Source organism: Sinocyclocheilus rhinocerous, unplaced genomic scaffold (genome assembly GCF_001515625.1).
Source record: "Sinocyclocheilus rhinocerous isolate Xijiao unplaced genomic scaffold, SAMN03320098_v1.1 scaffold503, whole genome shotgun sequence".
NCBI lineage: Eukaryota > Metazoa > Chordata > Actinopteri > Cypriniformes > Cyprinidae > Sinocyclocheilus > Sinocyclocheilus rhinocerous.
In genome coordinates, this window is record NW_015643185.1 from 1,330,151 (window position 1) to 1,357,489 (window position 27,339).

The 27,339-nt window shown below is 37.6% G+C and overlaps 2 protein-coding genes and 1 pseudogene across 2 annotated transcripts; 2 read left to right on the top strand and 1 right to left on the bottom strand.

Annotated features, from left to right (window-relative positions):
• Nucleotides 1-9,117, bottom strand: LOC107757151 (V-set and transmembrane domain-containing protein 4-like; annotated as a pseudogene).
• A 5,116-nt stretch (nt 9,118-14,233) lies between these two features.
• Nucleotides 14,234-20,727, top strand: LOC107757103 (uncharacterized; the record flags this gene model as incomplete). The annotated part of the gene is made up of 2 exons (XM_016574480.1): nt 14,234-14,276; nt 16,697-20,727. Coding segments are annotated over exons 1-2 (4,074 nt in total), but the record flags the coding sequence as incomplete, so codon positions are not given.
• Nucleotides 20,728-20,747: 20 nt separating this feature from the next.
• On the top strand, nt 20,748-27,111 carry LOC107757149 (uncharacterized). The gene has a single exon (XM_016574562.1). The coding sequence runs from the start codon at nt 20,763-20,765 to the stop codon at nt 26,439-26,441; it is 5,679 nt and encodes a 1,892-aa protein (XP_016430048.1). The 5' UTR covers nt 20,748-20,762; the 3' UTR covers nt 26,442-27,111.
• The last annotated feature ends 228 nt before the right edge of the window (nt 27,112-27,339 follow it).

A 27,339-nucleotide genomic window follows, 5' to 3' on the forward strand; every position in this document is an offset into this window, starting at 1 on the left:
ACTGTATCATCCTCTGCTTTAAGAGGAGTAATCTTTATTTTATACAACATAGCAAAAAACAAAATTGTTACATACTTTACAAAATTGCATCATCAAATTCCACATGTTTGGAGTTAAATCCACAATGCAGCCCTTACTTTTTAGGCTAAAAAAAAGGGGTCTCAAATTCATAGGTACATAAATGTGCCCATATATATATATTTAAAAAAACGCTGCTGTTGTACTACAGATTTTATACTAGAAATACTAGTACGCATGAAATAACAGAACATCAGTATGTAGGTAAAAATATTTTAATCTTATAAATAATTGTGGTATGAAACTCTAATATTTACACTTGCTTCTCCACAAAGAGTATTTGGGCATATACAGTCCCCGTGCATTGTGTTTTAGGCTGAAGTTGTGCACATCCAGTCAAGTCTGTTTTCAGCTCAGGCTTCGGTTTCACCAGCTCCAGCTCTGCATATGTCAGGCTGTCCTCTACCAACCTTGGCTTGAAGACGAGAAGAGAACAGGGCATTTCAGATATATGACAACTACAGTATGTGGTCAGAGGTCTAAAAGAGGAGTTTCTCTGGGGAATGTGGGGTCAGAACAACATGAAATTATAGGTATAATTTTAGGATTGTTCATAGACGGTTCTAACTAAGAGTCTCAAGTATGTCGGAACAGCCACTTCATCTGATAAACATATATTTCAGATGGTCAAAGGAAGTACTTCTAAAATAGAATGCAAACAAGCAAGTGGACAGAACAGCAGGATAGACATATACATGTTCTCCGATCCCCTGCCAGTCACACTTATTTAAGGAAGTCTGTGTTCTGCAAGAAGAGTCTATAAAGCTTATCATCGTTGACCAACCAGATTACAACTGGATTTCACAATACAATGCTGGACCGTAAAACATTTTCTGTTTTTTGGTGATGATTTCCCTAGAAACTAATCTAATAAGAATCAAGCATGTTAAACAAATAATCACGCTTTGGAAAGTAATAATAGTAAATAAAATTATAACACCCATAAATGGAGGTTTGTATAGCAATAACTGTGGCGAACATAAAGCTCAATGAGAAAGCCACATTATTTCCCTCTTGCATGTTTCTAGTCTGTGAAAATTCAATTTAGAGGCTAAAAATAGTGTGTCGTTTGATGCAAATATTATAAAATTGTGAATAAAAAGATTATATTATTATTAGGACAATTATGAAAACCCTATCAGCATCACTTAATCTTTTTAATGCTTTAGTATGAAAGAAAATAATGCTCTTATGTAAAATGAGTTCAATAAAAGTTAGCATTCCTACCATTTTTGTAGGTTGTGCCTTTAAAAGTTTGGTCCTACGCGGCTTTCTTGGTACAGGTGCTAGAAAAAAAAAGAAGAGAGAGAGAGAGCAAGAAAGAAAAAGAAAAACACCAAAAAATGTGATACATTTAAGGGTTCAACATTTGCTAACATTAAATAATTTAAAGCATTTATTAACTTTGGTCTACATATAATTTCAATGTAAATAACAATTCATTCATGTATTTTAAATAATAATAATGAACAATAGTATATTCATAAATTACCATTAACCTATATTATTAAATGCAATAAATGCTCATCCATGGTTCAAAATAGCTAATGTATTAACTAGCTTAACTGAAATGAACCTTCATGTACAGTGGTACCCAACATTTTGATAACCCAGTCATTTTTGATTTGGTGTTTTAATGTAAGGGTTTCAGTCTGTTATGTACCTTTAGCTGGTATCTGTGGTGGTGGTAGTGGTTCAGCGACGTCTCTGAGCTGTGGTTTGTGTCGTCTCTCTTTTCTGTGCATTGCAGGACAGGAGCTGCACACACTGGTTACGGTCTCTCCCGAGCTGGATATATAAAACACAATGATGTTATTCTTAGAATCAGTCTAAGAATCAATCAATCAATCATAACAGTAAAGCAGTGATAAATCATTTTGCATTGGTTTACCTGTTTTCTGGACACTTCACAAGGTAATAACTGGCTATATAGAGATAATTGAACAAGCATAAAACATAAATAAATAATATGTGTGTAGTAATAAGAAACAGAATCATACAATAAGAATAAAATCATTTTTGATATATTTTGAAATGCATTTTGCTTTGATGACACTGTATTTTTAAACGTATCATCATGTAAATGATAAATGATGTTAAAAAAGCTCATCACCTCGTAGTCTTCATTTGTGCTGCAGGTGCTGACATGTGATAGTCATGGCAAAGACAAGCATACAGACCAGACCAATAGAGCAGATGAGCACAGCACAAAGATACAAATCTGAGAAAGATCACAGCAAAACAATGTGCTGTAAACACTAAATTACAACAAGCACTGACCTTGCAGACAACAAATAAAAACTTTCTTGAAAAGTGATATATCAGTTACCTTTTTTTTTTTTGGAAATGGAATTAAAACTATAAATTACACACACAATAATGTATTTTTTGAATTTGTATATAAAATGTAGTGGATTTTGTAATAATGTAGTGGAAATGTTGTAAAGTGCCATAAACCAAAAGAGAATCCTTATTCCAGTATAAGCTTGGGAAGAGCTGACCACAAATATAAACCAAACGCTGTGAGCACACTTGGTTTACACTTGGTTGAATTTGGTTTGGTCTTTCTCCACCAGAAAGGAGGAAATGTAACACACTCGCCAAAGTCTGTCCAACACTGTAAGCTGTGATCCTATCCACTCGATCAGTGACAGAGACTCCAGACTGCCAATAAACAACATGTTGCCTTATTTTATTAAAATAATGAGGTAACAGCATACCTTCAAACATGCGGCATATGACATCAGATTTTCCTGTGCTCGCTATATGATGTACTGAAAACATTAAAAGAGACAAAAGTATGAAAAGTAAAAATAGAAAAAGGTAAAATGTTTAAAAATTATTTTATTAAAGGAAGAAACATTTTATGCAAACTGCTTTTATTGACCTTTGGGGTTACACCGTGTCTACACCGGACAGTGGCGCGATGCTACAAAATACAATAGAACCTATTATGCTGTCTACACTGGATGCGGTGCGGTGCGGCGCGACAAATTCCCAACAGTAAACTGCTGCTGTGTTCTATTTATGACGTACTGACACAAATTTCAAATGATTTTCAACGGTCGCTTTGTACTGAAAACATTAAAAGAGACAAAAGTATGAAAAGTAAAAATAGAAAAAGGTAAAATGTTTAAAAATTATTTTATTAAAGGAAGAAACATTTTATGAAAACTGCTTTTATTGACCTTTGGGGTTACACCGTGTCTACACCGGACAGTGGCGCGATGCGACAAAATACAATAGAACCTATTATGCTGTCTACACTGGATGCGGTGCGGTGCGGCGCGACAAATTCCCAACAGTAAACTGCTGCTGTGTTCTATTTATGACGTACTGACACAAATTTCAAATGATTTTCAACGGTCGCTTTGTCGCGTCCAGTGTAGACAGACTTTAGCTGTTGCGGTGCGACACGACAACTGTCGCGTCCGGTGTAGACACGGTGTTAGGTCAGTTTTTTTTTTTTGTTTTTTTAAAGCAAACTGGTTTTCAGTTGTTGTGGTTTTTATTGTGCTTAACATTTGTATTGCAATTTTACATTCTAAGTTTAGGGGAAAACACGATAATTAAATGTATTAACATTGTTGCATATTTGACTCAAGGCTCAACCTGGTCATTCTCCCCAACATCTTGTATTCCGTGCAGATTTTTTGCAGGGTTGTGCTTGATGAGGCTTCAATATGACCAGGCAAGGACATTTAGATTAAAATGAATTTGTGTTAGAGTCCTCTTAAAAATATTTAACCTTTGACCCTGAGAAATGTGGCTTTAATAAATCTATCACAGAAAGCTCATAAACAGCTATTAATACATACAGCATGCATTACATCAATGTTTAAATAACTTAGTCTACTAAATACTGTTAACATTTGTTTACCTGGGAAACAAAATTCAGATTTGTGAGAATATATGGAAAATCATATTTTCTCTCATTCTTTCATTAATATTTCTTCTTTAAACGCTTACTGCATGGCATTTTTTAAAACATGTCAGGTCAGGGGAAATTGCTTACAGATGTTGAGAGTACTGCTGGACAGAATTACTTTCAAAAATAATTGTATGATATTTAGTTAAAATGTCAAATTAGCTGAATAAAATTTAGATCATTGTATGATGAAACACAATAAAGGTTCTCACTCTCTTAAAACTGTAATTTTTGTGCCACTATCATCACAACAAAAAACAACAACAAAAAAAAATGTTTTCATGAAGTTTCCTGAACACTTCCTCCATTTGCCATAGGCCAGCCAAGAATTTTCTGCCCCCAAACCAACACCATTGCTGTGTTGCTGTGTTGGGAAGGTTAAGATGTTGAAGAAGAGTTCAAGAAGGTAAATCAATCTACAAATGGAAATCTCTACATATTCAGTTAGGAGAAAGTATTTAAAATTTAAATTTCCCATTGTTAATTACTAGAGCAGTGAAAATCACAAGGGCTGAGCTCTAAAGAAACCCTTCCAAAAACACCTACATAAGCCTTGATCAGCAGCATATTAAAGTACTTCTTAGCACCCTTCTTTCTGTGTTCTGAGTCCTAACGGATCCTGTTGTGCGTCTCCTCTCACATGCACTATATTAGTACTGACTCCATCTGCAGCAAGTATACAGTTACACATCTGATCTGCATTTTCTTTCAAGTCTGCAGACATTTTCAGATCTGCACACATTGTGCAATAACATTTGAGAACAAAGTGCACACTACTTCCAAAGTCAAACGGGTGGGGAACAGCATATGTTTGAGTGCCGCTTTTGTTTTGGAAAAGCATGAAGTCATTTTCAGGCCAACCCTGTGGCTGTAAAGTTGGTTGAAGTGGTTAACCCCGCACTGTGGTCCTGCTTTGGTCTGTTTATGGGGTATCTCAGATGGTTGACATTGTTTTGTTGTATCTTTCACGAGACAAATTCCCCTGTTTAAGTCAACCTACTACCTCCATTTCCTTCCTTATTTGTTTTTTTCTTTTTTCTTGTTTTCTTGTGTCTCAGATTCGGTTAAGTGGTTGTCTAACCCCTGCAATAATATTCTGTTGCTTTTATTTGCTTTATGTCTGTGAAATATATGCTGATGTTTTTCTTCAAATAAATCATCAGCTGCATATGCACTTTATGGAATGGTTTAAAAAAAGTATTTTTACTGCATTTATCTCTTTTCTAAACAAACCCTGCTTAAATATACCGTGATTTATAACTTCTAAAATACACAGACTTATAACTTTTAGTTTTTTTTATTTTATCAGTTATACAAAGAAATCTTTAAGATGCAGTGGTTATTCATAGCCAATGATGTAGCATAACTGTAAATATTTTTTTGTAATTAACAGCATAACTGTAAATAACTTTTTGTACTTTATAAATTGAGCTACTTTAAAGAAATAGTTCATCCAAGAATGAAATTGTCATCATTCACTCACCCTCATGTTGTTCCAAACCCATATGGCTGTCTTTCTTCAGTGGAAGATAAAAGAAGAAATATGACTTGTGCACTGTATTCCAAGCCTTCTGAAACCTATAAAAGCTTTGTGTGAGGAACATATTGAAATGTAATTTATTATTCACTGAAAATCTTTACATCTTCCCTAGTTCTCACTGGCACGCCCCTGAGAGAACAAAACGTATCTTTTCAAATGACTTGAGTTCTCAAAATCAGGCTGACTTATTCATGGACTAATCCAGTTCTCAAGTTGAAGGTGAAGATTTTCAGTGAATAGCTTACATTTTAGTCTATTGATCACGCAAAATGATTTTTAAAAGACTGAAAGCTCTAGTATGTACTTCAGAATCTCCTTTTGTGTTCTACAGCAGCAAGAAAGTCTTTGGCCGAAATTAAGTAAATGATGACAGAATGCATCATTTGCATTCTGTCACTTCAAGTGCATGCAACTAATACTTCTTTGTTCTCTTTATTGTCGCTAGCATCAGGCAATTGCCATTTATCAGGCAGATGATTCATCCAATGGACGCTGAGGCTTTGGGGACCTGTCCGAGCACCATAGGAAAACTCATAATTCAGCCAGAGTAAATGTTTTCAGTTGCATCCTTGCCAGTTGCTCTTGTTAACAGCCTCATGGTCTGTTTGTTTTGGTTCAGAACCCGTTTATAGTGGAAATTATGTATATATATGTGGAAGGTCAAACCCTGATACTCCAGTTCTCAAGTTGAAGGTGAAGATTTTCAGTGAATAGCTTACATTTTAGTCTATTGATCACGCAAAATGATTTTTAAAAGACTGAAAGCTCTAGTATGTACTTCAGAATCTCCTTTTGTGTTCTACAGCAGCAAGAAAGTCTTTGGCCGAAATTAAGTAAATGATGACAGAATGCTTATTTTTGAGTGAACTGTCACTTCAAGTGCATGCAACTAATACTTCTTTGTTCTCTTTATTGTCGCTAGCATGAGGCAATTGCCATTTATCAGGCAGATGATTCATCCAATGGACGCTGAGGCTTTGGGGACCTGTCCGAGCACCATAGGAAAACTCATAATTCAGCCAGAGTAAATGTTTTCAGTTGCATCCTTGCCAGTTGCTCTTGTTAACAGCCTCATGGTCTGTTTGTTTTGGTTCAGAACCCGTTTATAGTGGAAATTATGTATATATATGTGGAAGGTCAAACCCTGAGACTTACAAATGCACTGAAGCTAGCATGTAAGAAAAGGCTACAATGCGAGAAATGGGAACGTTTATGCCTCATTTTCTCATTGATTATTTGAAATTTTATGGACCATTCAAAAACTATTTGGATTTGGGCTTTGAACTGTTGACATGGAGTAATGTCACTATGTGAATCTGATATAGTCACTCTTTTGTGATGTTCTGAAAAAGACAGACCATCCCCGCTGTAAAAGAGGTTTACATATAGCTAACAATGAACTTTGTCACCAATTGTGGAATTGGAATTGACCCTGTGCTGGATGAACTGAAGGATTAGTGAACTGGAGGAAACAGCTGTTGTGTGGTAAGCCCTGACCGTGGCAAGACATCACTCTTCCACCACATCCAACTTAACCACAGTGTTTGCTGGCGCTAGTGACTAGTTCATGAATTGAATGTTAGTTTTATACTCCAGATTGCTAACTTGCATAAAAAGCTTTTACATTGTGAATTTGGTCATTTGCATTTTGCATATATCTGCACTGTTCTATGCCATTTATTAGTATAAGTAGTGCAAGTAGTGTGTTCACACTGAAAAATGAGGTAAAGTCGGAAGTATGCTTTGGGTTCAGGTTAGCTAACATGCTAAAGCTAATGGCAATACCAAAATGAGAGGATGCGCACTTGATAAATCAACTGAAAAAGTCAAATGTTTCCATTTAGAGAAACAAAACAAACAAACTAACTGTGCTTCATTTCAGACGATAATAGCCTTAAGATGTCATATACTAGAAGGTACATAGTGTATTGTACATCAATTAAGACACAGCTTTAAAAATCCTTAAGTTACCTCGTAATTCCATGCTTCCTGTTCCATTCGACGAGGCCCTCCACTTGTTTCTGTGCTTCCGTATTTCCTGCACTTTACAGGTATAGTTGCCCCCATCCTCCAGGGACACATTCAGGATCAGCATACGATAGATCTGTCCGTCCATTTCTTCCCACAGGTGGAACCTGGTCTGGGGAAAGTGCTTGCTGTAGTTGCCGTAATATTTGGTCTTCTTCATGCCCATCCTGACCACGAGGTGCTCGTCTTCAGGGGTAGGGAAGTAGAGCCAGTGTAGCACCAGGACACTGCTGCTTCTCTTTCTCTGAGACACTAAGCAGGACAAAGTGATATTGTCTCCCTCCATACACATGCTGACTGGCCCAGGGGTGACGGTCACATTTAAAGCTTCACTCAGCTCTGGGGAAAACAGTAAAAAGAATAAAAACATGTTTAGACTTTCTCTGTTTTGTTGCTGCTGATGTGTAATAGCTGCAGATGTATTATATTAAATACAGTATATCTGATTTTATGATAAAATATTTAAAAAATCCAAGAAAGTCATTGCCTATCATGATTTAAATGCGCAGGCAAAAGAGAAATAAAATAGATTTTAATCATAAAAAGAAAACCTAAGAGATTAACAAATTGCTAATTTATTTTTCAGAAATTTTAAATATATAAAAATACTTATTATGTTTTCCTATAGTACTTTTTATACCTCAAAAAGATAATTGCATACAATAAAATCTGTAGTGATTAAACATTTAAGTTATATAAACAATTATAGAAATTGATTCTGATTTTAAGATTTAATTACCATAGGCTTCCTCTCTTTCTCTCTCTATACTGTAGCATATATATATATATCTCCTATTCTGGACCAAATCCATAAAGGGTGTAAAATATCTGAATGCATCTGGGTTTAATATGCCGTGCCAAACAGAAACTACAGGTGGAAAACATTTGTCTGCAGGACAGAGCAGGGAACGCAACAACAAGATTGTATCCAGCTGTTAAAAGCCTTCGTCGTGTTTATGTTGTGTCCCAATTACTCGAGTCCCTCAGGGGTCAACTGGGGCTCTGTTTTCAATGTAAAAACCACATCACAAGAGAGATTTGGACGTAAACAAAAAGCCCACAATAATATTTCTGAATAAATCCCTGACCTGGAAATGTCTAGACTGTTCTGAACAATGCAACATTTTGCAATATGTTTATGCACTGAAGAAAAATACACATATTTAATGTAAAATGAGGCCATTGAATAAAAGTAGAAAAGTTTTGTTTACTTACTTTTTTTTTAGCATGCAAAATAGTTTTATGCAGATGAACGCTGCAGTTACATGTATAACAAATGGGAAGCTGTTGTCTGAAAAATCCTCACTGATCATGTACCCCCTGAAAGCTATTTTGCAAGTTGTTTCGTCATTGCATATTAATAGGCCAACATAAACAGTCTTACCTCCAATAAAAGCCCTAGTCAGGAGAACTATCGCAAAAGCAGAGAGCTTCATTTTGCAGATCTGTAGGCTCCATAAACCCAACTAAAGTCAAGAAAAGAAAGGAGTCCCTGGGATTTTCTCTCCTTTTCTTTCTCTTTCTCCTTCTCAGTGTGTGTGTGTGTGTGTGTGTGTGTGTGTAATCTGAAACAGTGCATGCTCTGTTCCCAGTTAGAAACACCCCACTTTCCCAGTCTTTCTTTTTTCACCCGCTCTCTTTTTCTTTTTCTCTTTCTCTATCCTGTAATCACTCCCCCTGCCAGTTAAAAGTACGTAGGAAATGTCATTTCCTGAGAGAATCTTTGGAAGCAGCACAAAATTTCAGCTGGACCTACAGCATATGAAAGTAGGAGAAGTAGCCAGGTCTTAGTAGCGTTTACATCCTTATGTTAGATAATGAGTGCAGTGGACTCTCACAAAGCTTAAAGGAATTGTTTACCCAAAAATGAAGATTAATGTTGATCCAAACTCATGACTTTCTTTCTTCTGGTAAACACGAAGATATTTTAATGTTACGTAGAGTAGTTTATTTCTTCCATGCAATTACAATGATTGTGACTGAGGATTTTAAGTTTTAAAAAGGGCACAGTACTGTAGTCTGAAAAACTCATGCACTATACATAATTTATACAAAATATATAAAAGCTTTGTGTAACAAACTGACCAAACATATAAAAAAAAATTCATACTGTATTCTATGGAAGAAAGAACGTCATACATGTTTGGAATGACATGAGGATGAATAAATAATGACAAATTTTCAACTTTTGGGTGAACTATCCCTTTAAACCTTGACTCTTAAAAATATGTACTCTGTCTGGAGTTGTAAGTAGTTTTCTGTCTTCAGCACACATTTCTTGTCCACCCATCTCGTGGTTTGAAGCATAATCGTTTATTTAGGGTAATGTGCTGAGCTAGTGGTTTCTCCTGACAACTGCTGCCAAGAGGAGTAGAATTACACAATGTGCTAATATATAGCAACAAAGTATAGGACTACAGCTTAACACGTGCCCTGCTAGCGCAATACTTTTGTCTTTAACTTTGTATTGTTTGGAAAAAATCTTTCCATTTTTCGGATCAAGGAAGAATTTATTGCATAGGGCCTATACAACATGTTGTAATATGCTGCGTGGAGACAAAGCCTGTTGTGAATTTCACGGTCTACAATAATACATGAAACATGTTGAACTCAACTAAACGAGCAACTGCCATGAAAATGGCAGTTATTAGTAAACTTTGATATGATGGAATCAGTCACTCTCATAAATCAGATGTTTCCTATTTTTCAAAGCTTTTTTGCAAAGCACAAGCCACATGATAAGAGTCTCAGCAGTCTAAACAAGTAGGAATTCTATGTATAAACAATTCTCTAAAAATGCCACCACTTATCTTTCAGGACTGCCTCCAACTCACTGATTACAACTAGGAAAAAAGGACCGTATATTTGACATCTTTGACTACATTCAAAATGGAATACTAGCATGCATTTACTCAATTAGCTATATTGTTTTGTGTTTTTTTTTTTATTAAATGTGAAACGGAATTAGCATCCAGTTATCATCCTGAAAAGAAGTACAGTTACTGTTACAATAATGAGTCAAGAAACGTTCAAAATCACAGCTGGTTCCTTTACCATATTGGAAATGTAAATTCTGCATTGTGGAATACTGTATTGATGCATGCATAGGCTTACTGTACATACTGTATGCTGCAGAAATAGCAATTCCAAAAAGCATTAGACAATATAGCAGACAGTATTGACATCACTTCTGGAGTTAAAACTAGTATTTTTTTTTCAAGCTCATTTATCAGGTTTTTCTTTGCAAAACACCTGTTTTGTCTATTCTAATTAACCAGTTAATCATGCCAGCAAAATGCAAGGACAACTCAATTCATTTTGAATACCACATTAATTCCTGCTATCAGGACTCTACACTGACTCCATGTGGCTACAACACAGAAGATGCCAGATCCTCTCACATGGAACCAACTCACATCTACGCATATGCAAATATGAGATCCACTTTATAGTTATATACTGTATATGGCTTTTATAGTTCAAGAAGATATAAAATGGTTCACTTTGTTCACAGTCTGGAAGCTTGTGTTTTGGATGACATTTTGCAGCAAATGTGTATAAACTGGTGCGTGTGTGTGCCAATAAAAAGGTTTACCCTTTGATAACGTAATACACAGTGATTCTTTCACTTATTCAATTACAGTTTAAGACATTGCCCACCCGCAGACCTGACTCCTGCAGCGAAATCATGCATTTCATATCAGAGTAGATTAAAAGGGCTCATGGAGAGAAGCTCTCAGTCAATCAGTAAGTGGCTTGTTAATGTAATACACGAGTCAGCGGGAGAGACGGCACAATAACACACACATCACATCAACAACATCTTATCAACAACAGCTAATACAGGAGCCTTCCAGTCCAGTCTCTACTATGGGCATCTCCGGTTTGGTCAGTGCTGGGTACAGTAAGGTGCTTGACCGACCTCTACAGATGCCTCTTAAAGTTTTTAATGGGAGTCGAGGACCAGGGGAAATCAAAAGGAGATGCTCTCTCATATCTCTGGTATATGTAGCATCTCGAGGGAGCTCTTGTTAAACTCATTTGGGCCACTCGCAAGGCAACAAAGCAACACAAAGACACCCTTCCATTAAATCACTCGCTCAGTTTGTTTGTTTATTGGCTCTGCCATTAGGGCAAATTATTCTCAGTTAATTGGTTTTATAATTATACCACTGGATATGCAGAGGACCAGCATTGTGGCACTCAAAAAAAGACCCAGCGAGGAAATAGGACCGTTTAATGACCTAGATTATTTACATATTATATAGCCTGTTGCTGTTCTCCAGTATTGGTAAATTTTTACAATTTTCTGGGAATAAAAAAACTCTTGAATCATGATCTTTGGATGTCAGCGATCATGGTTTGAAACAAGGCTTATTAGCTATGAACTACTGAAATACTGTAGTAGGCCCAGTGGATCAGCATTTTAAAAAAGCCCATAACATTTGAATTAAAATAAAAAATGCTGTAAGCATTTGTCACTCAGAATTCATCACAATTCAGTTTCTTCTCTTGTAAAAGCATGTAAGGGAAGATCTATTGACATATTCATTCAAATGACTGTGTGGTTTTAATAAAAAGAGACAGAGCAGACCCCTCAGGAGGGAGTCATTTAGTTCAAGCTTTATTCAGATGGGGGCGGTGGCTGATTAAGTCACAGACCAGCTAATATCCTTGATACAATCAATATCCGAGAACATTACAGGCGCCATAAGAAGAGCTATGCGTTATTTTCTCTCAGCGGCATTTTGTAAATGAGCCGGGGAGCAGTGACGTTATTCTAATACTTGATGGCCTAAGTACTTTCAGTGACTGTGCTTATTGACTGTGTTAATTATTCGCCTCTGATATCGAAAACTGTCTTGTCGTTCGTACCAAATGTCGTACCAAATTTCGATACCTAAGGGTTTCAGTAAGTCAGTAAGCGTGCAGCATGCTTGATGTGCCTAAATCAAGTGCTGGTGATTGGCTCTGGTGAGGCATCCAGGAAAAACACTAGTTTACGCCGGTTCCGCCCAGAGATGTGGCTCACACGTGAGGCTGTAGTGTGTAGGTGTCCCAACCCCCATAGATGTAAAGCTACATTTACACTAGTGCGTTTTGATAACCAGCTCGTTAGAAGTGAGCTACGTGCATGAATTGTGTTCCGATCGATATGATCCCTATACAGTGTTCATTACTCTCTCCTCCCTGAGCAGGGGAAATCCATTGAAGTTTACTTCACTTCGGAATATGGGCTGGAATTGGGAACCGGTGATGTAGCCTATTGTAGTAATGTTGTCTCTGGTATTCTGGTCTGTGAGTGTATATGCGTTCAGGGGGTGTGGCTTTGGACAGCGATTGCAGGGAGTGTGGGAGGCTAAAGTTAGCATTTTCCAAGATCTCCTACTGCATCTTTAATGTCATTAAAAAAATTACAAAATTATGAAATACTCTGTGTCTGCCACTGGTTAGTTAAACAGATAGTCCCGTTCCCGAACACTATACTGGTTGAATGTTGCTGTTTTGGACTACTCAAACAAACAGTTTATGTGTTTGTACTGTGAAACTTAACCTTTATTTCTAGGAGGCTATGCAAATTAAACTGAAAAAAAAAATCTATAAGATGGAATATTGCTTCTGATGTAAAACTTATTTTATAGATGTTTAGAATTTTCTACTAGAAAAAGTTTCTTGTAGTGTAAAAAACATTATTTTTCATGATCAGAATTTTCATGATTGCACAAATGAATGCAAAAACGTTTATGACAACAAAAATGATGGATTTCTGAATTGTTATATTGTAACCATCTCTCATGTTTTCAGCTGTTGGACTCGTGTTGTTTTGGTCATAACATGTCATCTTGTTCAGCTGAGGATAATGAATTGCTCAGTATCAGGCAGTGCTGTAAACTACAGCTGTGAGTGTTGAGGAAGTAGTGAGTGAGGGAGAAACAGCTCTGATGAGAGCTCAGCAACAAAGCTCTAAAGAAGAGTGAGGCTATTTATAGCTATTCCCCAGCAATTAGCAAAGAGTCTTGAAATAATTGCCATTACATTTGTTGTACTGAATACTGCTCTGCATAAAAGGCGAAATATGAAAAGAATCCATATTTAATTATATTTATTCAATTTTCACAACTGTAATCAAAATGCATAAAATGAACAGTTCTAATTACTTCAAAACATACTAACATTTAAATGATCTAAAACTGGATGTAATGCTAGAACCAAATAGTGCTGTAAACTACAGCTGTGAGTGTTGAGGAAGTAGTGAGTGAGGGAGAAACAGCTCTGATGAGAGCTTAGCAACAAAGCTCTAAAGAAGAGTGAGGCTATTTATAGCTATTCCCAGCAATTAGCAAAGAGTCTTGAAATAATTGCCATTACATTTGTTGTACTGAATACTGCTCTGCATAAAAGGCGAAATATGAAAAGAATCCATATTTAATTATATTTATTCAATTTTCACAACTGTAATCAAAATGCATAAAATGAACAGTTCTAATTACTTCAAAACATACTAACATTTAAATGATCTAAAACTGGATGTAATGCTAGAACCAAATACTTCTATAATTCTACCACTACCCTGCCGCTCCACATGTGAGTGTCCATCACCTTTACACACCAGGCCCTCTGTTGCAGCCAAGACTCCTGGGAAAGAGCTCACTGCACCCATGTCCTATTATAGCAGTGCCTGGCTGCAAAATGAAGACTGGCGTGAGATAGCTTGACATCAGGGGGACATTTGAAAATGGATTGACTGAAAGGGGGAGGAGCTGGCTCAAAAAATACCCCTCCTATTGTGACCCTTTTATTACCCCCTTATATTAAGGTAATTTGCAACAGGGACTGTCCAGTTTATTCAATTTTCTTAGACTTTAATAACTCACAGTTACTGGGCTGACTGGCGTAAAAAAAAAAATTGGGGTAAAAGTGTTGAATAGACATGTTTAACTCTTAAAATCCCCAAAAGGGGTCAGATATCATCTGTTGACAAGTCTGTGGGCACAGTTCAGCCAAAAGAAGAGAGTGACACTTGTATGTGAAGCAAGAAGCTATTTTTACACCATGGGCACATATTCATCTGGTTAGATACGTGCTATCCACCACAACAACTCAACAAGTGGATGCATGTTATGCCACAAACAACGGATTTTTCTCCTGGCATTATAAATTTCAATGGTGCTCCAATGTAATTTTGATTATTAAGGCCTGACATGGAACAACAGAATTACAGGCTTGGGATTTTTTTTTTCATCGGCTTGACACTTGACACCACATGGTTATTCCAATACATGTACTGTCTCAAGCCATCGTCCCATGTTTCCAGCTCGTTCATCTCTGCCTGATGCCACTGCTATTTCAGCGTGTTTCTGCTTCGGAACCCTCGTTGCTTTAGCCCCACCAGGGCCCTTGTACAAAGTGGCCTTTACATCTGCACTTTGTCAACTTTAAGGAGAGCCCAGCAAAAGCATTGTTGAAGAGATTTTTTTTGCTGCACATATGCAACAGATGAGGAATAGCTTCTTTCTAAAGCATGAAAAAAATTATCCACTAAAAAATGCGATATAAGAGCAAAAGGTAAGAAAAAAAAGCACACTTGTGTACAGAATGTAATGTGGATAGTTTATGCAAGGTGTTAAAATCTAACTAAAATGTCTTTATTATATAGTTAATAGAAATATGTAATTATTAATAATAAATATGTTATTATTTGTGGGTATGAGTACCATAATCCAAAATATGTATTTACAGCAATAAAAGAAATTGCAATATTAAGTTTCAGTTGATTCATGACGCAAAGTATGATATATTTCCATTTAAATTATGCTTTTAAGTTTTTATTATCTTTAATAAAACATAATGTACATGCAGACAGTGTAACCCTACTATTTATTATTATTATGTTTTCATACTACTAAGCAAGGATGTATCCAAATGTAAAAATAAATAAATGTAAATGTTTAAGAATCTATCATTAAAAAAAAAAATCTTGGTTGAGCATTATTCTGAATATTAAGAGGATGTGTCTGTGGTGGTTACAGCCCTGTATTAAAGTAGCATCTGTAATGTCCAAACTGCTCTGTGAATGCAGGACAGGCAGGGACAAGAATAAAAGAGTTAAAAGACTATACGAATCAGCCTCAAACAAATATCATATTTTGCTTTCATTAGACTGAAAACTTTAATGTTTATTAATCATACAGACAACACTTCAACTCAAAGTAATAATAATTATAATTAAAATCAGTATGTGTATATACACATATACATGTGTGTGTGTGTGTGTGTGTCTACACATTCATACTTCTACATACTTGCATATACTAGATCAACACAAAGGAAAAGACATTCCAGAGGTATTCTCACCAAAATGTCTTGCATGTTTCAAAGCATCAGGGGAATTTATTTTTACTCACGTGTTTAAATTTGTAACCACACTGATGTGGGGGAAGTAGGCTATTTATAGCTATTCCCCAGCAATTAGCAAAGAGTCTTGAAATAATTGCCATTACATGTGTTGTACTGAATACTGCTCTGCATAAAAGGCAAAATATTAAAATAATCCATATTTAATTATATTTATTAAATTTTCACAACTGTAAACATGCCGTTTTGTAATATGTAAAGGCAAAATGCATAAAATGAACAGTTCTAATTACTTCAAAACATACTAACATTTAAATGATCTAAAATTGGAGGTAATGCTAGAACCAAATACTTCTATAATTCTACCACTACTACCATACGAAGTCCATGTGCAGGGTGTTCCAGTGGGACCCATTTTAGCATGTAAGTAAGTGTCAGAGAAGGTTAATATGTGATCCTGTGTAAGAATGGGAAGCAGTTTCCTTCTCTAAATATACTTCACATGATATGAATATGCAGGATACAAGGCAAAGGTGTGGCTCAACTCACAAATGATCAGATTTAAAGGTCAAAGACTAGCAGTGCGATTTGCAAGACCTTTGTCGAAAACTACAGTGAACTGCAAGTTTATGACATCTCTGGTACTTTTGCAGGAAAGGAAGGCATTTTGATCACCTTTTAGAAGGTGAACTACTTAAATGCAAGACACCCTGCGTCAGCCATCTGAAGACTGACAGGGACAACTGCGCCCTGCCCATGAGAGTGAGCGCTTGAAATTAGCTCCCTGGAAAAGCGCAACACAGGCCAGCGGGGAAGCATGCAGGGCCACCGCAAATACTCAGATGGCCTCAGTGACACATCCAGAAGCGGCATCTTTATGGATGACACAGACAGGGAGGTGAGCAACCTCACCGATCGTGCCTTCAGGAGCCTGTGCATCGGAGAGGAGGCCATTTACAATGACTCAGAATTATTCTCATCTCCTACTGAACGACACAAGGCATTTGCAGAGGAAACCCAGCAAAAGACAATCTCCCACGAAGCATTGTCATACAGCATTCAGCAATATGGGGAAGCAGAAGTACAGTCAGAGATGGCCTCGACATTCCAGCATTCCTATGTGGATGTAACCCATCAGGAACAGGCTTTCAGAGAGGGAAGCTTGTCTTATATGAACAATGGCTCCAAGGAGGTGACATGGCAGCAGAGCAGGAGCACATCCAGGGTGTCATCTCTAATCAAAGCCTTTAGTTCAGGGGAGTGTTACCATGACAGCGGGACATGTGACGTTATTCTGGCAAGGGATAGGTATAGAGACTTTGGCAGTGAATCATGGGACAAATCAGCTATGCTAAGCATCCAAAGAGAACTTCAGGATCTTCAGAATATTAAGTTCTCTTCAGGATATCATCAGAATTTTAAGTCAGGCCCCTTTCAGTCTTACAGAAACCATTTTTACACATCTGACGTGGCTGCCACAGTGGCGCAGATGGACACAACAGTCCTGATGAAATCTTCGAAAAGTAAGTTCAAGGCACTGAACTCTACAAACTGTTTTTTCCATAGTGAATTTAGTCCCTTCCAGCTTTGGGAAGAGTACAACAGGTTCTCCTTCCAAAGTACAAATGTGTCAGGGTTTATGTCAGCTAGCGAATTCCCACAGTGGTATGATTCTCCCATGTACAAAGAGCTGAAAGACAACCACAGAATTCCAAACTCTCCGTGTGTAAGTAGGAGCTTCAATCAGAGGCAAATTCAGGATGTTGTGGCCAGCCAGCGCTCCAGGTCCACAGTTGTCCAGAAAGCCTCCGCGATTGAGAAGAGGTGCGAATCTGAAATGGCTTCTAACTATCCACCTTGGAAGAAAAACAATAACTTAGTAAGGAACAAACTTCCAGGCAACCGGCCCTCCACAGTCTCACCTACTAATGAGAGAACATGTAGGCCGGATTCAAATTGGTTTAGAAATAACAAAGTTACACACGAGATAGTGGTTGAGAGCAACCTGCCTAGCAGTGTGACGCCATTCAACATCACTCAGCTCCTCACACCAGTTATTCACACAAGACAAGAAACAGAGACATCTGAGATCCTGCAGTTTGCACACACACCTTCTGTTTCTGATTATTCTTCCCAGGGTGAAACTGACCCTAAACTTCAGACTGATGTCAAACATCTGCGTGACAGCTACAAATCTAAAGCTTCAAGTCTGCTGTTCAACCTCAAAGATAACCGAAAAAGAGTCAAGAGTACGTACAGTCCCACTAGATTTAAAGGGCTAGAAATAACAGATCGAAATAAGCAGACCTCCAAGCTGGAGGGCCGAGAATCCAGATTTTCAGATATTTTTGTATCCCAAGAAACTGCTCAGGAGAATTTGATTGGAATGGATGCACGGGCCTCATGTAACCTAATTCGAGAGCCCAGTGCAGCTCCTATCACCCCTAAAGATTATACCGATGGCTTTGGATCATATGACAATTTGACATTAACTTCACCTCAAATTCAGGACAGAGTCGCTAATTACAAATTGTTCCGTGGAAGTTCAGAGGGTCACTCTCCCAGCACAGATCCGCTGGCTAACACAGAGCTCTCAACACACTATCTTTCAGCACAGGATAAAAGCTCTCTGACATCAGAAGGTCAATTAAAAGACCTCAATGGTACTTTTATTCCTGCTAGGCCAGAAATAGCAAATGTGCTTCCAAAGGCTTATCCACCCACCCATTCTCTGCCTGCTCAGACATCAGAGCTTTACGGCCAGAGTGATAACGCAAGTCAAAATGATCTAAAACAAAGAAAGGACTTTGGAAGAAAAACATATATTGAATACAATCAAAACGATGCTGTTAAAGAAAAATGTCCATGGGATCAGATTGGTTCAGTCAAGGAAACAGACGGCAGATCTGAATCACAGCCATTTAGAGGAGAAATAGCAGCACTGATTGAGATGGACAAACAGAGAAAGGCCACCGCTAAGCAATATTTTGCCAGTGACCGCTATTCTGTCCGAAAGGAAACGTACATGCAAAAAGTGAATGAAGACATTAAACTTGGTCGACTCGCAAAGGAGGAGGAGAAAGAGGTCAGGGAAGACACAATATCACCCAGGAAAACATCTTACAGTGAAAAATCTATACATGACAACGAATTAAGCACATTTTCAAAGCCTACTGAATCATACGAAATACCAAAAAATAGTCTCCAGACCAAAACATTTCCTCTAACAGAAGTTCATGGTGGTTTACAAAGTTTCAGTGTCAAAAATTATTTTGTTAAAGGAGTACCAGCGCAAAATTCTTCTTTTAACACCATGGTGACACAAAATAGATTTGATCAGAGAGCTCATGACTATAAAGGTCAAGAGAATGAAGGATTGTACTCTTATCAGCCATACAGGTATGAGCCTAACAAACAGTGGCACATGTCATCAACAAGTGAAGATAGACACACTAAGGAAAGTGTATGGACACAGAAACAATCAGAGATGTTTGAACAAACTGGTGCCAAGAGTTATAAAATCTCCAATACATCTTCAAGTACACTACACATACATCAAAATGAGTTTTCCACCAATAATGGTGCACCAAATCCTGCTTTGCAAGATAAAGATTCAGTCGTCCCAAACATTGATACCTCACATCAAAATAATACAAGTTTACCAACTAAACAAGAAAACCGGTTCCGCATAAATTATATTCTTGCCATTAGAGATAATGAGCAATCAAGGAGGTTAAGAGATAATACATTTGTTTTGGCTAAAACAGAAAACCCACAAAATCCAATTAAATATGATACAGCTGAAAAACTAGCCATAACAGAGCCTGTAAAAGACCAACAAGGCTACAAATTGCAGGACATTGCAAGTCCATCACCTGGCTATGTGAGAAAGGATTTTCAAAATACAAATGAAACAAATATTAGCACTGACAGAAAAGACAGTACAATGAGAAAAGATACTGACGAGGTCACAACAAGAGTGCTTTCTTACAAGGAAAGAAGCCAAAGTAAACAAGAAATACTGACGTCGAAATTGAAAGCACATGCGCAGAAGGAAATATCAGCAATTAAAGAAAAGGGACTTGCCAAACAAGGCATTCTTGCGAGAAATGCAACAAAAGCAAGAGGGACTATCAATAATGATGGCCAAGAAGGTCATTCTGTAAAGAAGGAAATCACAGCAGACAAGCTGAATCATTTGTTTGAAGATATCACTTATTCCAGTGTAACCCAGTACAAAGAACAAATTAAATTGCACAACGATCATCCCAAGAATAGATCTCCACCATCAACAGAAATACAACCTCTTAATTTTGAAGATAATCAGAATGCAGTCCCAGAAAAGAAGGATGGGAATGTAAAATACAAACCTTTGGCTATAGAAAGGCAGAATGACAAACATCCAGCTGATGATAATGAGATGAAAGAAAAAACGTCTACTCAGGACAGAAGGGCAACAGTGGCAAATATGAAAAATAATGTCCATAAAAACTACAAGCCATCCAGAATCTCAGAAGATAAACAAATAAGTATGACAAGCTCAGAGAATATAAACACTAATAAGGAATCGGCAAAGCAAAGTCATGAAATGTCACAAGGTGAATCGATGTCAGGTCATTTGACAGCCACAGTCAAGACCTACAGAGAGAACTACACTTCCCATAATCCACCTGCACAGCAGTTTGAAAAACAAACAGTTCAGCATGATCAGAAAGAAAATCTGTATGGAAGTAGACAGAGTCAGAATACTTCCTCTGAAAAAGCTGTGACTAAACCTACTGATATAATCAAAGAAGACTTACATGTTATCATGAAATGTCACCAGGTGAATCGATGTCAGGTCATTTGACAGCCACAGTCAAGACCTACGGAGAGAACTACACTTCCCATAATCCACCTGCACAGCAGTTTGAAAAACAAACAGTTCAGCATGATCAGAAAGAAAATCTGTATGGAAGTAGCCAGAGTCAGTATACTTCCTCTGAAAAAGCTGTGACTAAACCTGCTGATATAATCAAAGAAGACTTACATGTTACAAGCACTGAAACTACAAAATCAAACAGTGGTTTGAATAAAAATTCTCTCTTGGGATTGGAGAAAAACACACCCAGAGTTGAGGAAGCTTATGTACATCTTAAAAGTAATATTACTGCTGCCGTGGAGCAGTCTAAAAATGAACCAATCAAAAATAGCTCTGGGATTGCAGCTAGTAAACTGACATCTTCATCAAGTGACATTAAGTTTAAATATGGAATTCCACCTGCTAAACGACTAATGGAACCATCCAAATCAGAGCTCACCTCAAACCTTCAAACAAATACGTTGAATGTAGATCCAGAGCAGCTTATAAATAGAACCTACAAACACAATTCTGGGGTCAATTCAGATTCAGAGGTGTCATCAACAGAAAATATAGTCAGAATCAACTCTGGACCAACAAATGACCTGGCCTCACAAGGAACCAGGGAGCCAGAAACACTAAAACCTTTTAATAATGAAGATGTACAAGCATTAATAAACAAAAACAATATAACACAGGAAAATGACATAGCTAAGCAACAAAACAACACTTCACAATTAAAGGCTGTAGAAACGACCTCTATAAACCAAATGGTGGAGAGTCACTCAAAACCAGAAGCAGATGAAGAATCACTAACACAAATAGCTTCAGCTGAAGAAAAAGAAAGCTGTCAGCAAAAAGAAATCCATCAAGATGATGAAAATACAAAGACTCTGTTCTCATTTGACAAGAATGAACTCCCAAGAAACCATCAGAGTATCTCAAGAATAAAAGATGATTCAGAAGTAGTAAATAACTGTCAACAGAGAGAGAAAATAACAGAAAGTGCAATCCCAATACAAGAACAAGGATTTCCCAGACCATTGGAAATATCACATGAGAAAAACAATCCAAAAAAGTCCACAAAAGAGTCTCAAGAAGTGAATCCGACCAATTACAAACCCCCAAAATCAGCTAAAGATGCACTAAAACCAAATGTTTCCCCCCAGCATAAAGTAATAGTAGAGGAGGATGCAACTCAAAAGAATAATATACAGCCTGTTTTAACACAGAATGTAGAATCCACAGCAGATACATCAAACATCACCATTCTTACACCAAGCAATGAGGAGACTGCAGAGGAACCCATCATTTACAGTATTTGTGTCTCAAGCAAAACAGAAGCAGTTTCAAATGATGAACCTATGATCTACACTATTTGTGTGTCAAGTAAGTGTCATATTGATGAGCAACAAAATCCGGTAAAACAAGAAGAGGAGAGTTCTGTTGAAACTGACAGATTTGTGAAGGATGAAAGCTTTTGTATTAAAAACAAGAGAGCGGAAAATGAACATGATGTTCACAGACAGACTGAAGTGTCTTCAAACATTGAAGACAAAGAAGACAAGATTGGAAAGTGTGAACCACCGGCAACTACAGATAAGTCAGGCATCACAGAAAGAATCAGTACATCATATGAGGACCTCTTAGCTAAATATGGGCTACCGGTCAGAGTTTGCGGTCATCTCACATCAAAACATATGCAAGATAAGAGAGAACAAAAAGAAAAGGAGGAGACTGAAACTCACCTGCCACACAAGCCAGTAAATCATGGAATGAACAGACCTCTACCATCCAAAGAAAAAAGCTCAGAAACAACACAAACACATCCAGAAGACTCCAGACAGGTTTCTGATCAGCAAGCATCCATTACCAGTCAACCTTTAAAGGGGACTGAGAGCGAAATCAAGCAAGTAAAAGTGCAACACTATGATACCATATCAATAACTCATTCCAACAACATGGCTGAAAAGCAACAGAGTACAGGAAACAATACGCCAAAGCTTGGTCATTCTACAAGAGATGCTACCAAAATACTCAAAGATACAGAAAATGTTGAACAAGATCAAGATACTCACATTGAACCATCAAGGCAAAGTAGGGGAAATGAAATTGAGTTGAAGGAAAAGAAAGTTGAGGAGCAAGTGAGAAACACTGATAAAGTGCAAAGTCTGCAAATGACAGGAAATATTTATGTTGTATCTAATTCTAGAGAGTCCCCAAATAAAACTGAGAATGTATCCCTGATGGCTAAACAACCTACAACAACAGATGAATCAACAAGGCCAACAAAAACTGAGGTTTTAAAGGCACTCATTTCATCCGTTGCAAAGGATACAGTCAACACTAAACTCATTGAAAGTACAATTCCTGAAAGGATGATACCCCAATCTAAAAAGAAGTCTCAAAAGGTGGAAGGTGAAGACAAATTGTTTAATGATACTGATACATTTACGTCTCAAAAGAATAAAATACATGGAACAGAAACATTTAACTTAAAGGTTGAGAAAGCTTTGCATGAGGCAAAACAAAAGGATCCTGTAATGGCTATGAAACAAGAATCTGTCTCAGACAAACATGCTCAAACTCTGCAAAAGAATGTAAAGGAGGATGAGAAAGGAGGGGAGAAAAGGTCACAAGAGAAGATACAAGTTGAATTTAACACGAGTAATGAAATTATAAACAGGATGAAGATGGTTTTAAAAGATGGCACTGCCACACATGTTAATAATTATAGGGATAAAGTTAGCAGTACTGGTGAGGATGTGTGTACTGTTGTAAAACAAGACCAGGCCTGTTTTGAAGTCCCAAAAATTCACTTAGAGTACATAAAAGTGTCTACAGCGGAAGTATCATCAAACAAGGAATTCATGCCAGGCCACAAAAACCAACATGAAGTGACAAAGAAGGAAAATCTGAAAGGAAAGAAAGGAGCTGTCGTGACTGAACTTGTGGGTGAAAAAGACTTTACAGAGCAAAATAACTTACCAGTTAAGCCCCTTGCAGTCCAAAATGAACCCAAAACGGTGGATAATATGAAAGGGCACATTGAAATGACATGCAAAAATACATATGATGTTGGAAAAGAAATCACACCACTTAAGAAAGACAGTCCAAGTAAATTAGAAAAGACAGAAATTAATCCAAGAGAAGGAGCAGCTGAGACTCAAGATATAAAAGTCTATGATAATAAACAACCCACACTGAACAGTGACAAAAGAAAGAAAGAAGACCCTGTATTAAGTCTGAGTGGTCAAGATGATGGTGATTTGAAAGTTAATGAAAACAGAAACAGCCTCAGAGGGAAGAAAGAAAGAAATGTTGAAGCTACGGAGACAAAACAGGGTGATCAGACTAATACAAACCAGTATCAGCAAGAAACAAAAGGAAGTGCACGATATGAACAAGAGCATGCTCAGTTAAGTCAACAGGACACAAGAAAAGAAGGGATATTGTGCAAACCAGAGGCTACTCAGAGGAACAAGAAGGTGACTAGACCAGAAATATCAGCTATCGCAGACTATGCTAGATTGAAAGTTATCTCTGCTGAAGACGATACAAAAAAGCTTGATTTATTCCCTAAAACTGACTTCTACAACAGTTATGATCAGCCAGTTTTAAGAATTCATAAAGATTTATATGGAAATGTGTCGGATATAGGGGGAGAGTCTAAAAGAGATGTCATTTCAATGGAGAAATGTCAAAATCTCAAGCAAAAAACATCACAACTTAAAAAACAAACAGATAAAGAGATGTTACCTCAAAAACAAAACCACTTGATTCCCAGTACAGTTCAACTAAAACCTTTATCACTGGTAGCTTCAGGTTCACAATATGAAGCTGCATCAATGGGCACCAAACCAAGGGCTCTAACGAATCAAAAGGAATCAAACACTAAACCAACTTTCATGGAGCATCCAAACAGAAGAGAAGGGAACAAAATTTATCAGTCCAAGAATCCCCAAGGTGTACCATTGCAAGCCGACTGTACAATAAGCAGATCAAGACAAATGACTCATGACAAAACAACTGAAAAGGGCAATCTTTCTCATTATGGAAGACAAGAATCTCTAGCAAACTTGTCATCGTCTGGCACTGTAAAAGCAGCAGACAACCAAATAAATATGACATCACCACCTGGAGAGGAAATGGAGGAAATACAATATTACACAGTGAATGCTCTTGACACTGAAATCAAGCCAAAAGAAGCACCTGAACTACCTCCTCCATGTCTCAAAATGTCTCAAAACACAGACTCAAAATCAGAGAAAGAGAAAAAAGACGACTCATTTTTGCAAAGTCTAATAGACTACAGTAAAGTTCATGCAACAGGACCGCGATCCAACTCTTCTTCTCCAGCCATGGGGAAACCCGTCATGTTCAGAGTGAAGGATAATACCATCAGAACATCTTCTGTGACCAAAACCGTCAAGCCATGTTTTCACAGGTCATTCTCTGAAGACTTCCGGATTGGCTCCCCAAAGGAACACTTGAGCGGTTCAGAGAAAGAAGATGAAATTCACCCCAAAGAGTCTGTTAACCCTCCAGTCAACCATGAACCGCCTATTGCTGCCCATCGGCTCCATAAATTAAAAGAGACACTCCACAATAACTTGCCCTCAGCAGAATATGCAACAAAACAATCAAAGAGCCATCAGAGAAGGAGCCAACATTTTGAGGAAGAAGAAACTCGTTCTGTCATCAGCAGAGTGTCAGAGGATATGGAGAACTGTACAGCGAGCCTCACAGATGTGGCCAACATAAGTGTAGCCTTCATGCCCAAGCATGAAAGTTACAGAGACACCTACCAAAGGCCTGCGTCCGCCTGCTACGAAAGACCAGAGTCATCCTGCTATGAAAGACCAGAATCAGCCTGTAGTGATATGAGGCCAGTCGGTAAACCTCCAGCGGTGCCCCCAAAATCAGAAAAAGGTCTTCGGCGAGCACAAAGACTTACAACGAGGCGTATGAAAAAGGCAGAGACCCCCAAGATGGCACCTGAAAACCATGAACAGCTAGAGTCCAAATCAATCAGAAACGTCTCTGTTGTGCCCTCTTCACCTTCAGACACACTGTCAACACATCTAGTGGTACAAGCGTCACCTCCTCTTTCACAGTATGACATCCAGCCAAATTACACCCCCCCAGCACACAGTATAGTCGCCCAACCTTTCCCCGTGACACAGAGAAAGCTTTTGCAAGACCCAAACTCAGGGCAGTACTTCATGGTGGATATACCATTACCGGTTAAGCCAAAGACATTTTATGACCCAGTAACGGGTAAATATATACAGCTGAATGTCCGTCAGAGGTCTCAGGGTGCTCTAACACAGCCAGCATCGTTGGAGATGTTGAACACTCCCTACATGCTGTATCGTGGGCTTCTGCCAATGGCTGCGTCTTCATTAACACCCTTGAGGTCATCATCTGAAATGTCGACACCAGCAGACAACCAGGATATGCTTGAGAGAGGTAGTGAACCGTGGAGTCAGAATGGTCATCTGCAGAATAGCAACAGAGATTCACCGCAATTCCCTGATATACTGTACAGGTCACATGAGCAAATTCAAAATCCATCTTTGTATGCAGAAAACAGTATCGACAACAATGAAAGACACACAGATATTATAACTATGAGTGAATTAGAGGACTTTGCAATGGAGAGCACATGACGAGTAAAGTTAGTTGTTTAGATAGGTAAATACTGTTTGTACACAAATCTAAAGCTAAATGACTGTATATCTAAGCTATTTAAATGTGACTTTTAAATATGTTAAATTAGTTCTTAAAACTGTTTTTGATTTGTATTTAAGGATTGCTGTTAAACCGCATTGTGTTTTGTAGCTGAAGTTACCGTAATCGGGGTAGGCAGGAGCTCTTTATTGTCAAAAAAAGTAAAGGGAAGAACTGTGAAGCATTCCAATTAATTGTTGAAAAAATTTTGCAGTGTACTTGTTTATAATACAATAAAGACCATGCCCACAGAGCACACTGTACATTCAAGGCAAGTATATTTCTAATGTGACTTTTTAGTGGTAATGCTAAGGCCTTATCCTTAGACCCAGCCAGAATAAAAATCAAGCCTTTTTTTGGGGTCAGGTTTTCCATATGGCCCACAATATGCATGAAAATTGTCATATGTCAGGTTTAAAACTCAGTTTAAGGGTACTTGCCAATGCCATATTAAAACAACTTTTCCCTTGATGTGCTTTGGCAGATTACATATTAAAAAGGGGTGGTCTGTCTTTACCTTGCCATGGTTGCTGATGTATGACTATAAAATGATTGCCTTAAAAACAACTACTTGCAATGTACCACTTTTACAGTCTTTCAGAAACTCATTACATCATCATTAAAGAAAAATGTGAATCAAAATGTGTTGACTGACTGCTGTTTTCTCAAACAGATCCCATTAAACAGCTAATGCATTAAAAAATCATTTAAAAAGAAATGCAAGTAATATCTGACATAAACTTGAGAATGAGCTTCATTGCTTTCTTTACCCCAGTGCTGTGATATATTTGGGGGTTTGAGTGAATTCAGTATCTGCACAATAGACCACTCTAGTGG

Excerpts from the sequence above, each read along its gene's own strand:
- LOC107757149 (XM_016574562.1), top strand. The coding sequence starts at position 20,763 with ATGTCAGGTCATTTGACAGCCACAGTCAAGACCTACGGAGAGAACTAC.